The sequence below is a fragment of the Uloborus diversus genome, chromosome 3, assembly GCF_026930045.1.
Source record: "Uloborus diversus isolate 005 chromosome 3, Udiv.v.3.1, whole genome shotgun sequence".
Lineage (NCBI taxonomy): Eukaryota > Metazoa > Arthropoda > Arachnida > Araneae > Uloboridae > Uloborus > Uloborus diversus.
Genome location: NC_072733.1, coordinates 154,319,021 through 154,332,481, shown reverse-complemented (window position 1 = coordinate 154,332,481; position 13,461 = coordinate 154,319,021). Strand labels below are relative to the sequence as shown.

At 31.6% G+C, this 13,461-nt stretch overlaps 1 protein-coding gene across 1 annotated transcript in view; it reads left to right on the top strand.

Moving 5' to 3' along the window:
• The window catches only part of LOC129219001 (zinc finger FYVE domain-containing protein 9-like), a 99,550-nt gene extending 87,915 nt beyond the window's left edge, over nt 1-11,635 (top strand). Inside the window, exons 16-18 of the mRNA XM_054853320.1 lie at nt 1,882-2,028; nt 4,009-4,153; nt 10,046-11,635. Of these exons, the coding sequence (XP_054709295.1) occupies nt 1,882-2,028; nt 4,009-4,153; nt 10,046-10,201 (448 nt within the window). The 3' untranslated portion in view covers nt 10,202-11,635. The remainder of the gene's footprint in view (nt 1-1,881; nt 2,029-4,008; nt 4,154-10,045) is intronic.
• Nucleotides 11,636-13,461: the final 1,826 nt, after the last annotated feature.

Below are 13,461 nucleotides of genomic sequence, written 5' to 3'. Positions count from 1 at the left end.
GTTTACGGCGATGATTGTTTATCGCGAACACAAGTGTTTAAGTGGTTTAAACGATTTAAAGATGGCCGCGAAGACACAAGTGATGACGCTCGCACTGGCAGACCATTGTCAGCAAAAACTGATGCAAACATTGAAAAAATCGGTAAACTTGTTCGAGAAGATCGCCGTTTAACAATCAGAGCAATGTCTGAGTTGACAGGAATTGACAAGGAAAGTATTAGGCAGATTCTTCATGAAAGTTTCAACATGAACAAAGTGTGTGCAAAAATGGTTCCAAAGTGTCTCACAATTGAACAGAAGGAACGCCGAAGAATGATTTGTTCTGACATCCTAGAAAACATTGAAAGAGATCCCTCATTTTTACAAAATGTTATTACTTGTGATGAATCGTGGTTTTTTACTTACGATCCCGAAACCAAACGCCAGTCGATGCATTGGAAATCTCCTGATTCTCCACGACAAAAAAAAGCATGAATGTCAAAATCGAAATTCAAGGCAATGATGATTGTTTTTTTGATGTCAAAGGGATTGTACACATTGATTGGGTACCAGAGGGACAAACAGTGAATCAGCATTACTACATTAGCGTCCTGACTACCCTATGTGAGCGAGTACGGAGAAAACGGAACGATTTGTGGGGAAAAAAAGACATGGATCCTGCACCAAGACAATGCCCCAGCTCACAATGCGTTGTCAGTGAAGACGTTTTTAGCCAATCACAACATTCCCATCTTAGACCATCCACCCTACTCACCTGATTTGGCCCCCTGTGATTTTTTTCTTTTCCCTAAAGTCAAGTCACCTTTGAAAGGAACTAGATTTGAGAGTGTTGAAGCAGTAAAAGAAAAAGCGACGGAAGTAATTACCAAAAATGATCTGCAGCATTGCTATGAACAGTGGAAAATTCGTATGGAGCGGTGTATAGACCGAGGAGGAGAGTACATTGAAGGAGATAACATCAAATTGTAAGTAATGGAAAATAAAATTCTTTTATAGCATCAGTTCGGTTTTTTTCTAGCCACACCTCGTATAAGCAAAAATTGTATCAAACAATCTTGTACAGCCAAAGCTGCCTAAACTTGACTGATTGTAATTCAGGAAAATTATTGTACTCGAAGGAGATTGCAAACTATGTTCAGAACTCCAAGACTGTACAATGCAAGTGAGGGTCCATCTTCAAGTTTGAAAATTTTGGTTGAATACTTATGTATGGGCAGGTAAAGGACAATAACTGCAAATTTTTCATATATATATTTTTTTTTCATTTTTGCATTTTTGTCGTATGTTGTACATTTGCTTTATTGTACATGCTTGCTTATTTGGGTTCCACTGACAAAAAAATTCAAAGAGAAAAAAGTTTTTTAACCCTGTAAAATTATTTTTTTCTCCACCGTATTGTAGAAGGATGTTACATTTTGTTTTCCGGCTAATACGGTTAGATCTCAAGCTCTTCCAAAGAAGCCTTTATTAGCCATTTTAATTCTGCTGTTAATTTCTGCTCTTAGCTTATTTTTGTTATCAATAATCCTGCCAAGACATTTAAATTCATTAACCTTTTCAACGAAGTCATCATTAATAAACAATAAGTTGCTATAGATTACCAAAAAAGGTGAAAATTTCAGAAGTTTGGTTTACTACATAATAACACCTTGTTTGGCATCAGCTTTGAGGTCTTCAATGTTAAGCTGCTTGAAAATTTAAAATTTGCTAATGCTTTCTTAAAATCGTCTTGTACTGAAATAAACTAAAAATATTCGACTGATTACTTTTGATTCATAGGTTATTTTGTTTTCAATTAAGGTTTTGTGAGCTTTTGCATAAATTGATGTATTTTACTGCTGAAACAATTCTTTTATGTACTTATATTTGAAAAATATTTAGTGTTCGAAGTCCCATTGATGGTCGAAGTTTAGAAGGAGTTCCAAATCTAAGAATTCACACTTCAACAGATTATGCTGGAGAAAACTTTTTAATTCGCTGGACAGAAGTATTTTTCCTTGATGTTGATGAAGCTGGGAATAATTTTCAGTATGTTGTTTTCATTCTACTTTAGACCTGAAAATTTGAATTTTTATTAAGTCACCAGTGACCAGTAGACGCTTTTAGTTAAGTAGCCATAGCCACATTACGAAGGGCTTTTTTTATTGAGAATGTTGACATATGAGGCCTAACTGCATCGTTATACATATGAATATTTATAATGGATGGAATAAAGAACATTTGAGAATTAATATTGCTTCTGCCATCAATTTTTGCAGAACCACTTGAAAGGTATATGGACCATTCCTCTGAAAACGATAATTTTGTCCCATGTGTGACTCTTCATATATTTAATTAAAAATCAAAATTTAAAAAGGTAATTATTAAAATTGTACTGCTTAGATTACAAACTAATGTGTGACTCCTTAAGCAAAAGATTTTGTCATTACTTTTTTAAATAATTACTTGTAATGAAATACTCTAGTACTTCTGAATAAAGGACACTTTTCCGGTCCCAGTCCCTTTGAATAGGAACCCCCATGCATTTACCTCTCATTAAGGGACAGTCACATAAAAAAGTTAAAAGAAATTTATAAATGCATTAGAAATATCTAATTTATAGGAACTCAAGGTTCCCTTTTTGTCCAAAAATCAACTGGCAAAAGTTTGTCTTGACATTTGTTTACAAATAAACAAATAAATATTCTAAAATTCTTGGTAAAGCTTGCATTCATGCTTTTCCCTCTCATCAATTTTTTTTCAAATGGGCTGAGCTCCAACAGATAGTGTGCCGCCCATGACAAGCTTTGTATAGAAAACTTGAAATATGATCACACTGTTTTTCACATTGTAAATTTCTTGGCAACAAAAAAAAATCCATTTAACACATTAATTCAAAATTTCAATTCATGAAAATCAGTTATAACACATCGATACTACAAATGCTTTATACAATTTTATTGTTAATTTTTTTTCCAGTTTGATTAATTCTGCATTTTATTTAGTATGTATTGTCGCCTCAGAACAACAGTAGGATATCTTACTGTTGTTTCTGGGATTAGATGTCTTACTGTTGCTCTGAGGCGACGATATATAAGAAACATTTTCAATACTTAATCTTAAACATTATTAGTTTATGTTTATTACGAAATTATACTGAGTTTGCACAGCATGCTTGAATTCATATATCTCTGAAGAAGGGACACCTCTATTTAAGGGACAAGTTGTTTGGTCCCCATAGTGTCCCTTATTGAGAGGTTCTACTGTATATGAACTGCCACAAGCGAGACAAAGTGACTACTTTTTCGTGGAATGGCCCAATACATAATATCTTCAGTGGTTTAAACTATTGTTTCTCAACAAATGAGATATGTTTCCTTTTCTTTGGAATCTTTGCTCTCAAAATCTCTATTTTTTTTTTTTTTGACATTAATATGTTAATTGAACAAAATTATTATCTAATTCATTAGCAAGTTACAAGAGGTTGACTTAGGATGTCCTGCACGTCACACATGCAAATAAATTAAATTTTAAGTAACAAAATTGTTTAATAAAATATAACTGTGGCTGGAGTATCTTTGTATTAAATGTAAAGATTTAAAAATTTGCTTACCCCTGTTTAATTAAAATATTAAGAGATATGACAAAATGTTAATGAAATTAAAGCATCTTTTTTATCTCGCACGTGAGGGTGAAACAGCCCATGTATGATTTTCACCTCGTTCAGCGATGTGTCAGAACTTGGGATCGTTTTTATATCACAAAATAAGTGCAACAAAATGAAAAGGACTTGTTTAGAAAAAAATCAATTTTGTAGCCAGTATTCAATTTTTTTAAAAAGTGGCCGGGTGAGTATGTTATGCAGTCCCCAAAGTGAGACCTTTAATCACTGAGTGACGAGTGATTCTTTTCATGTCTATTTTGCCATGCGTTAAAAGTAGATTCATTTTTGATTTATGCTAAATATTTTGTTAAATATAACTTTGTTATCAGAAATTTTGCAATATTTTGTCTTGTTTCTGTTTACAGAAATGAATTAGTTGATCCCTGCAGATTGGCTGAAACCATTGCTCAGTCATGTTGTATGGCACTAACACCTTTTCTTGACAAACTAGCTGAAGGTGAACTGACAAAAATTGGTTTAAGAGTTACTTTAGATACAGAAAGAGACAAAGTATGTATAAAACTTGTTAAATAGTTTTGATTGTAAACATGCTAATTATGTTTCATTTTTTGTATTTTTAAGATGCTTGCTTTCATTAAAGTAACTAAGTGCTCCTGGAAAGTAGGACATTAACTATTATGCTGATTTTTGATTTCTTTCCAATGATTTTCTCTGAAAGTAGGGGGTTGACTTGTATGAAAATTAGCTTACATAACAGAAAAGTGCTTTGGGAACAGTATAATGCACATTAGGTTTCTCACCTTGATTTTCAAAGTGCCTTTGTGAATTTTGTAAGTGCCCTTTTGTAAGTGCCTTACCTTATGGTTTCTCTACTTCACTACATTGCCATCATTTTTTCTGTGTGAGCTCCGGTGGTGACGGAATCGGGAATAAAGTCGGGGGAATTTCATTGTTTTGAGTAAAATCGAAGAAATAACAGGGAATATTTAAAAAAACAGGAAAAAAATTTTTTGCTCTGCAAAATTAGCTACTGTTATTTTCTGCATATTATCTGTCAAAAAAGTGTTAAATTAATGGGATGCAGATTATACGCTGCTGAAAACGTTCTGAGCTTTTTTCCCCCCTCAACATCAAAGTATTAAACCATAATCAGGGGTCAATCTAGACAGAAATTCGGCCCGTTTACGGACCCTTCACAAAATTCCAAACCCTAAAAACGGACCCTTCACAAACTTCGGACCCCTATGAACGGACCTTTCACAAAAATCCGTAACAAAACCGGACCTTTCACAAAATCTATTTCACAAAGCAGTCACTGAAAGTTGTTTCTACCTCAGATCAACTAGGCACTCCGAGCGGAATGAGTCGCGCGCACGTACGCTGATCGGATCGGATTGATCGGATCCGATTGTATCGGAGGGAGGATGACGTGTGACGTGCGCCTCTCCGTGATTGAAGGAATTTCAAGTGCGCAGCGTGCTTATTGGTGGTTTTCGTTTTGAACTGCGAGCAGTGTGGCAACGAAATGGAAGTTGTTGGCGGATGCCTTGTTGCATGGTGTGTTTTATTTTGCTCGCCACGTTGGAACGTGGAGCTAGGAATGCAATCTTAATTTTGTTTAAAGCTTTTATTTTTGCTCTCAAATTTACTAAAAAATAAAAAATATGACTTTAAGTTGATTTTCGACTTTTTTTTTTTTTTTTTACTTCACTAGTCGGAATGATCATGTTTCTTGGCGGTTTCGAAACCTCCAGTTTGGCAACACTATGCAAACAACAAGTTCAAGTAGTAGAAAAAACGCACGGCGTGCAATTGAATTCTTAAACTTAAACTGTTCAAATAAATGAACTAAAAATGATTTTTAATTGAATTCTCATCTTTTTAAAACTATAACTAAGAGTTATTTAGGTTATAGTGATCTTATGATCTTTTTTTTTTTTCACAAAATTCCATTTTAGTTTTCACAAAATTCCAAATTATTTTTCACAAAATTCCTAAAACAGGACCCTGACAAAAAATCCTAGATTGACCCCTGATAATTTACAGCAGGTATTAAACAATAATTTACAGCAGGATTCATCTACAGAGACTGCTTCGTTACCTGTAGGCTTTACTTAGCTTGAATTTTCTTTTCACACAGTAAGTGCTACAGGAATTAAATAACCTTATAGGCAAAGAAAAAGCAGTCCCCATTGGCACTAACTCTCCATACTAGTGTAGGTGAAATTGCTGTTTGACTACTGTGTCCAACATTAGGATAATCACACGGTACATGCGGAAAAACTTTTTTTTCAACTAATCTTTTGTGACACCCCCCTAAAATGTGCCAATAGACTTTAAAATGATTTGCAACGTTTCAAGTCATCTCAATTATATTAGCATGTGCTGCAAAGAGGCTAAAGTTACGAAAAAAAATTAATTTTTAACAAAAAATCGTAGTTTTTCATCTGTAAAACCAAAACTATTCATTTTAGAAACTTCGTTCTGATCTCGGTTTACATGGAATTTTATTTTCTTTAAGTCTAATTTCATCTAAATTCTTGTAACAGTTGATTGAACATTATTCAGGATTTTTCAAGTCAAGTTGTAGCTAATATCCTCAAAATCGCTTAAAAAGAATGAATCATTATAATATAAATTGTATTTATTAATAGTATTTAGTTAATGGTTGTAACAATCCTTCAATGTTAAATTATCAGAGAAAAAACAGCAATATTATCAGAAATATATACAGTGAAATCATGTTACAAGGAATACCGATACAACGAAATATCTGTTTCAATGAAAGAAATTTTCAGCCCCGAGGCATGTAAGGGCTTCTGACCCCCTAGAGAAAGGAAAAACTACGATTCCCAGGAAAGTGGTCTTTGTTCTTAGACAGGGACTTGTTACGGCTTTCGTTAAAATGACAGTCATGTTATGGCTCCTTTCAGCAGTGCAAACCTGCATTTTTTGAGTACAGTTGTTCCATAAAAAGTTTTTGTATTTAGCATGTCTTTACCACATCTTAGAAGTTGATTTAAAAGGAGTTTTTATTTGCAAAACAGGTAGGTCCACTAGTCCTTAACCAGATATTTTTCAAGAATTTCAGAATGAATGCTATTGATAAGAAGCCATTCAAAGCACGTTTGAAAGATTAAAAACAAAATAAGCAATCCATGTGAAATTTCAAGCTTTCTTTTTTGAAGTAAAAACCGTTCCAGCCTAGGGATGACTACAAGGAAGTCATTCAACTTTACTTCACTTATTTAGGGAGTATTTCTCCAAAAAAAGTTACTTTTTGAGTACCTGAGGCTATTCATCATAGCAGATGGATGGCCAAGGCCATATGAGGTAGTGAGACGCAAAGGGATGTAAGTGGACTTGTTAATAGTTCCTTATAAAACCGTGTTTAAAGTTCAGATCCTAGATAGGCTTTCATTGGACTTTTTTTCTAAATCATGGTATGTAACCCCCTACCAGGGCTACTAGTATCCTCTGCTCCTAAGCAGAGGAGAGGATCCCCTATTATTTATGATGATTATCATAAAATTTCAATTTTGTCAATTATATCCCTTTGCTTCTCACTGCCTCATATACTCTTTAAAAATATATATTTTTGGGGATCAGCTGTCCTTAATTGATTTAGAGATAAAATGTACTGGAAGATATTTGGTTGTTTATCATCAATATTTACAAAAAAGTATGGTTTGTTGTCTGCAGTCCAGCTTTGGTCCCCAACCAAGATCTACAGTTCATAAAATCTTTGGTTCAATACAAGAGTATTTTTGAAGATGCTGTAGGCACAAAACTACCTAAAATAATTGACTATCTCTGGTCCCTCAGAGAAGGTTGCATTTTCCTTTTTTGATGATACTTTAGGGGAAAAAAAGATCAAAACAAAGAATGCTGCAAAAATTAAAATCCGAAGCAGGAGATAATGAAGATGATTGTGATGATAGGGATACAAAAGTACAGCTTAGAGATTTAATTTTTTAAGAGATTTGAAATTGATATAAAGTTTTTAAATACTGATCTTGATGAATAGTGTGAAAACCACAATATTGTATTAAAGCTAAAAAGATAGTAAACAGTTTAAGGGTTGTCAATGCTCAGCTGAAAGAAATGTAAAACCAATTTGTAACTAACGACAGTTTCTATTACAAGTTATGTCTGAATGCAGGCACATTTTTCCAGATTCATCAAAATCTATTATATCAAAGCCATTACCACTTTAACTTGTTAGTGAAAAGTAATAAACATAATCATGTATAATTTAACAGTAAGTAAGAAAATGCATTAGATTATTTTTTTCTTTTATGTAATTTTAACTCTTTGCTTTCTCTTCTGAATTGCTTATTTCCTTTATTTCAAACAAGCAGTACCCGCACAGCTTTGCCCGTGGTAGAAAATTAAAAGATCATTTGGTTTGCTTGTATATTTACAAATAATGGATGATGAATTTCTCGCCAATATGCTATGTCAATTTGCTCACCTACGTTATGGTATTTTGCTCGTCCATGTTATGATAATTTGCTCCATAAAATGTTCTTAAAATTGGAATAGAAAAAGAACAAAATCGAATTTTCGAAAAATCGCTTCTAATTGCATACCCCCGTGCTACAAACTAATTTTGTGCCAAATTGCATGAAAATCGGCTGAACAGTCTAAGAGCTATGCGGGTCACAGAAATCCAGACTTTCAGCTTTATTATTAGTAAAAATCAGGAATTTGTTAAATTTAATTTTTAAAATGCCTCCAAGTGAAGCCTTTTTAATAGATAAATTAAAATCAACAAAGAGCAAATAAATGAATTGAATATTGTAATGCTTTTAGGTCTTTGCATGAAAATTCCTTATTGATGATATCTTCCATGACCTAACCTGAAAAGTGCCAAGTACTATTTTGTAAATTTTGTTTTAAAAAATGGATAAGATATCTCATAATGAGAATATAATTTCCTCTAAGCTGAGACCAGAACGAAGTTACTAGGATAAAACGTTTTCATTTTAAAGAGTAAAAACTAGTATTTTTTGCCAAAAATCACTGATTTTCGTACTTTTAGCCTCTTTGCGGCACCTGTTAATATTATCAGATTAATCTGAAACTTTGCAAATCATGTTTTCTAATCCATTGGCACATTTTAGAGGTGTGCCTCGGAAGAAATTCGAAAATTGATTTTTTGTGACCACCCTAGTCCAACATCCATGGATTTGTGTATTCACCATGAGAATTTAATGTACAAAAATCAGAATGTCCAGAAAAGATCCTAATTTTTCAGATTAATTTTGATTATAGCTTAAAAATTACAACGTCACTTTTTTTTATTATTATTTGTCAAAATTGTGTGTTAAATCAAAATGAACTTTGTTTTTTACCAGTGGGTTATCCGCTCCGCCATTGTTTATATATGTACATATTTTTATCAAGTTATTTATGTTTAAAACTAACTGATTGCTCTTTTTTTCCCATGAATAATAAAATCATTTAAAATTGAGTTGCCTTGTATACATAATGTACATATTAGGATGCAGTGCATGATTAAAAACAGAATAAATCAGGGTTTTTTGAAAAAAAAACCCAACAAAATTGGGCATTGTCTCCGCATTTTTCGCTGAAAGTGGTGAAATAAAGCATTGTTTTAATGATGCCTTACTTATGAAGTTTGATTTAGTAATAAGTTAATTGTGGCATTGTCACAAAAAAAAACCTTTCAGAAATAATATATATGATGGATGTTCATTACAGTAAATAATCATACAAAGAGTTTATATGCATTATTTTTTTTTTCCTTTTTCAGATGAGATCTTAATTCATTAGTAATTTAGATAACAATATTGCATCCCAGCAAGGAAAGTGATACAACTCAAAAAAAAAAAAAAACAGCATTGGAAAAAAAATCAAAGTTTTATGTAATAGTAGTTTTAAGTGATTTAGTCTCAAATATTATAATATCGTCGCCTCAGAGCAACAGTAAGATATCTAATCCCAGAAATAACACTGAGATATCTTACTGTTGCTTTGAGGTGACGATATGTGCAAAAACAAATATTTGTTGCTGGTTAGTTTTTGTTGTCTAAATTAGTAACCATACTTGAAGTGCGAAAATATTTCTTCTAAATTGAAAATTTAATGATGCATCATTATTGATAATATCATTTTTACACCACCATGCACCAGTTGTGTAAGCTGCCTTTGTAGGAGTTTATGGCAAGAAAGAGCATTAAATTTAGTTTTTAAATCAATAGCTAGTAGGTTTTTCACAAATTTTGAATTATGTTATTTTCTTTGCCCAGGTCTGATATAATGACTACAAAATTTATTTTTTCTGCCATCTTTAACATACACTTGTAATGCGTGTTCTCTGAAACTTTTCACTCAAAATGTATAAATGTTCTACTTTTGTCTGAAGGTATTGAAATATTTTTAAACTATTTCTTTTTTTTTTTCTTTTTTGCATAGGTTGAGTATGACATTGGAGCAAGATGTAAGCCTCTGCCAGCTGCATACATGAATGCATTAGATACTGGACTGATCCCTGTTATATTACGACTATCAGGTTCAACTCAAAATGAACCAGTTGCTTTTGAGCTTATATTCCACATATTGATCAAATAACTGGAAAGAATTACGAATGAATTTGATCTTCTGTGTGAGTCCATAGATTGTACAGTCTTGTGCAGTTGTTTCTATGAAAAACTTTTTCTAACTTATAGTCATACTTTAGAAATGTGTACAGTACTGGGGAGGGGAAAAAACACTTTCTGGTTCTCCATCATACATGCTAGAAAAAGAATAGTTTTTGAAATAAAATTTTGAAAAGTAGCTGTAATCAATTTAAGTAGAAAAAACTCAAAAATTCAGGTCAGATTCCCTACTTTTGATGTCAGAGGTAAATTCAGTGCTAAAATCAGCCATAATATTGAATTAAATTGCATTTTGACTGTTAAAACAGATATTCACGAAAAGACCATCACTATTTTTAACATAGTTTACAGGTCTATGTAGGTGAAGTTAAAAAAAAAAGTTGATGTGTTTACTGAGCAAGACCAATTTCTTTTAATTCAATTTAACATATAAGCTTTTACTAACTCTTTGTGCTGTGGGGGTTTGGGGGGAATTCTTATCTTTAAGAAAAATAGAATTATGCATTCAGCAATGGTATTTTATCCTCTAAACAGAAGGATAAGGTATATTTTAGCTTCGTAAAAAAATCTATTGAATATATTTAGCTGAAAATTTGGATATTCATACAAAAGCTCTTCAAAATTAGTTTTCATCAAAATGTGATATCATTTCAGATCAATGTTTTTTTAAATGCTTATAAATATTCATACCAAAGTTCATACTAGTTTCTTCAACCACTTGAAACATATCTTTACTGTTGGTATGTTCATTGTTTTATACTGGAAAAAATGTTGTGACACAAGAAATTAGATAATATTATCAAAAATGTCAAAAAAATCTAAACATATAAGTCTGCGATAATAAATCGATTGTAAATATTCTTCAAATAAAGTAAGTGTACAGTTCTTCCCCTTAGTACTGAACATATATAAAGTGTATAAATACTATATATATATAAATATATGTATGTAAGATTACATATATTTCCAAAAGATGTATGTTTTGCACACAAATATGTCTTACTGAAGATGGTTTAATGAACTGTGCTGTTTTTCAAGCCAATTTGAAGAATCAAATAACGTCAATTATGGCTTTAAATTTTTGAAAACTGCAATGACAGTAAATATAATTCAACGATGGGATATTAACTCCCGAAAAGTGAGTTAATAATATCTGCCCTAGTCAATAGAGGAATTTATTGTATGTTTTTAGTTTTAATATTTGTTTTAGATTTCAGAGTTATTTATCTTAGCTGAAATGTCTTTTTTGTGTTGACTAACATTCCACTTCAATGGAAAAATGTATGTCCTATTTTTTTAAAATACATTTTACTTTTTTTTTTAATTCTATATAAAAATATTTTTGAAAACCTGTCTATAACATTCATCAGTATCATGATTCAAATTTTAAGCATGCTGAATCTGCTGTTGATACTCAATCAATTGTAGTTTTTTTTTTTTTTTCATTAAGTTTGAAGTTGAACAAAAAAAAAAAAAAACTTGTATATTGATTCTCAAGCGAGCGTTTTTAACATAAATTTCAACTTTTTAATGTGTTAAAATTATTGAGTTTATTATGCTTTGTTGAATTATTAACATCCTTGCATTAATATTTTAAAAATGTTCTTAGATGATGTTCTTAAATGCTTGATTTTGTCCCTAAAAAAATTCCTCAACCTGATTTTACACTATTAATTTGAGACTTGTTATTGATTAAGTGTTTGTATTGTGAGTAACTTAGTTTTTATATGAATAAAATTTGAGAGAATGTAGTATTTATTGTGTTGGTCCTTCAGAGTTCTCTTAGTACTTGAAAATTCTTTTTCATACTTGCTGTTTTAAAATTCTTAATGGTTTGATTTTTTCAGATGTGTACATATCATCGCCTCAGAGCAACAGTAAGATATCTAATCCCAGAAATAACAATAAAATATCCTACTGTTGTTCTGAGGCGACAATATGTATATTCATAAAGATATGTCTTTTATTCATTTTATGCTTTTAAAAGCTGAATATTTGTTAATATGTTTATATTTTAAATGAATCTTATCATTTAAATATTAATTTATAGATAAACCATTCTAACCAAGCTGCAGTCTTTAATAGTCAAGTCTTTTAGTTGATTTTGTGTATAACCAATCAAATTAAGCATGAACAAAATTGCCTCTTGAAAAGTAAAACCAGCAGGTCTCTATTAAAACAATATTAAACTAAGTATTGGCTACAGCACAGGATTTTGTAGTTGCAATATTAGATTATAGCAATTTTCGAACTTTGTTTTCCCCCCACGTCAAAATCTTCCTGCAACTTTTTGAATTCTGTACATTTGGCGATATCACTAAAGTAGTATATGATTGTGTTTATCAGCCAATGTGAGCCTTTATCAGACTCAAACCTTTGATCAAAGCCTTTTTTAATCAATAACGAGGCCTTTAATTTACAGTTTGTATGCCTGATAGAGGTCCAAATACGTTGGTGAATACTTCCATCAAAGATTACTGTATCAATGTATAAAATTATTTCTTAGGAAGATTTCAGCTTAATATGGTATACAAATGTTTTTAGATATGAGTAAACTTAAAAGCTTTTACTAAAATGAATAAACCAAAAAGCTTTTCCCAGTTGATGATACTTATTTTCATGTTACTATTTTTATACATGCTTTTGACATATTTCCGTCCAGTTTTTATTTCTCTCTGAAAATGATTAAATGAAAAAAAAAGTGTGCAAAATAATTTGCAGTTGATTTGCTTACACATATACTCATGAACATAGTAATCTTTTCTGGAATAATTCTTAATATCTTAGCTTTTGTACTCTTAAAGATGGCCCCTAGTCATTTTTTATTAAAGCTATAGCATTTTCCCTCATTTATATTTTTCCTTATGAGTTGCAATTAAGGAGGTGCCATGCAAAAGCAAACAGATCCACAAACATACAAAATTGAGTTAATGACTGATTTTTATTATTCAGCCTCATTCCTATACAGTAGTTTAGTTGGTTTTACCTCAAAAAACCATATCCTATTAGAACTTTGAGAGTTGACATTCTGTGCATAAAAGAATATGTGGAAAGGAATATCCATATATGTGGCTGAAGCAAACAAGAACAAATCCACTTCAGCCAATGGGATGCTGTAAGTTGGTCACGTGACTCTTACAATGCTCACATGGATTCAATGTTAACTATAGCATTTTCAACAGTGACAGAAAAGAAATTCCAGTGTGTAAAAAGTTTTTTTTTTTATGCACC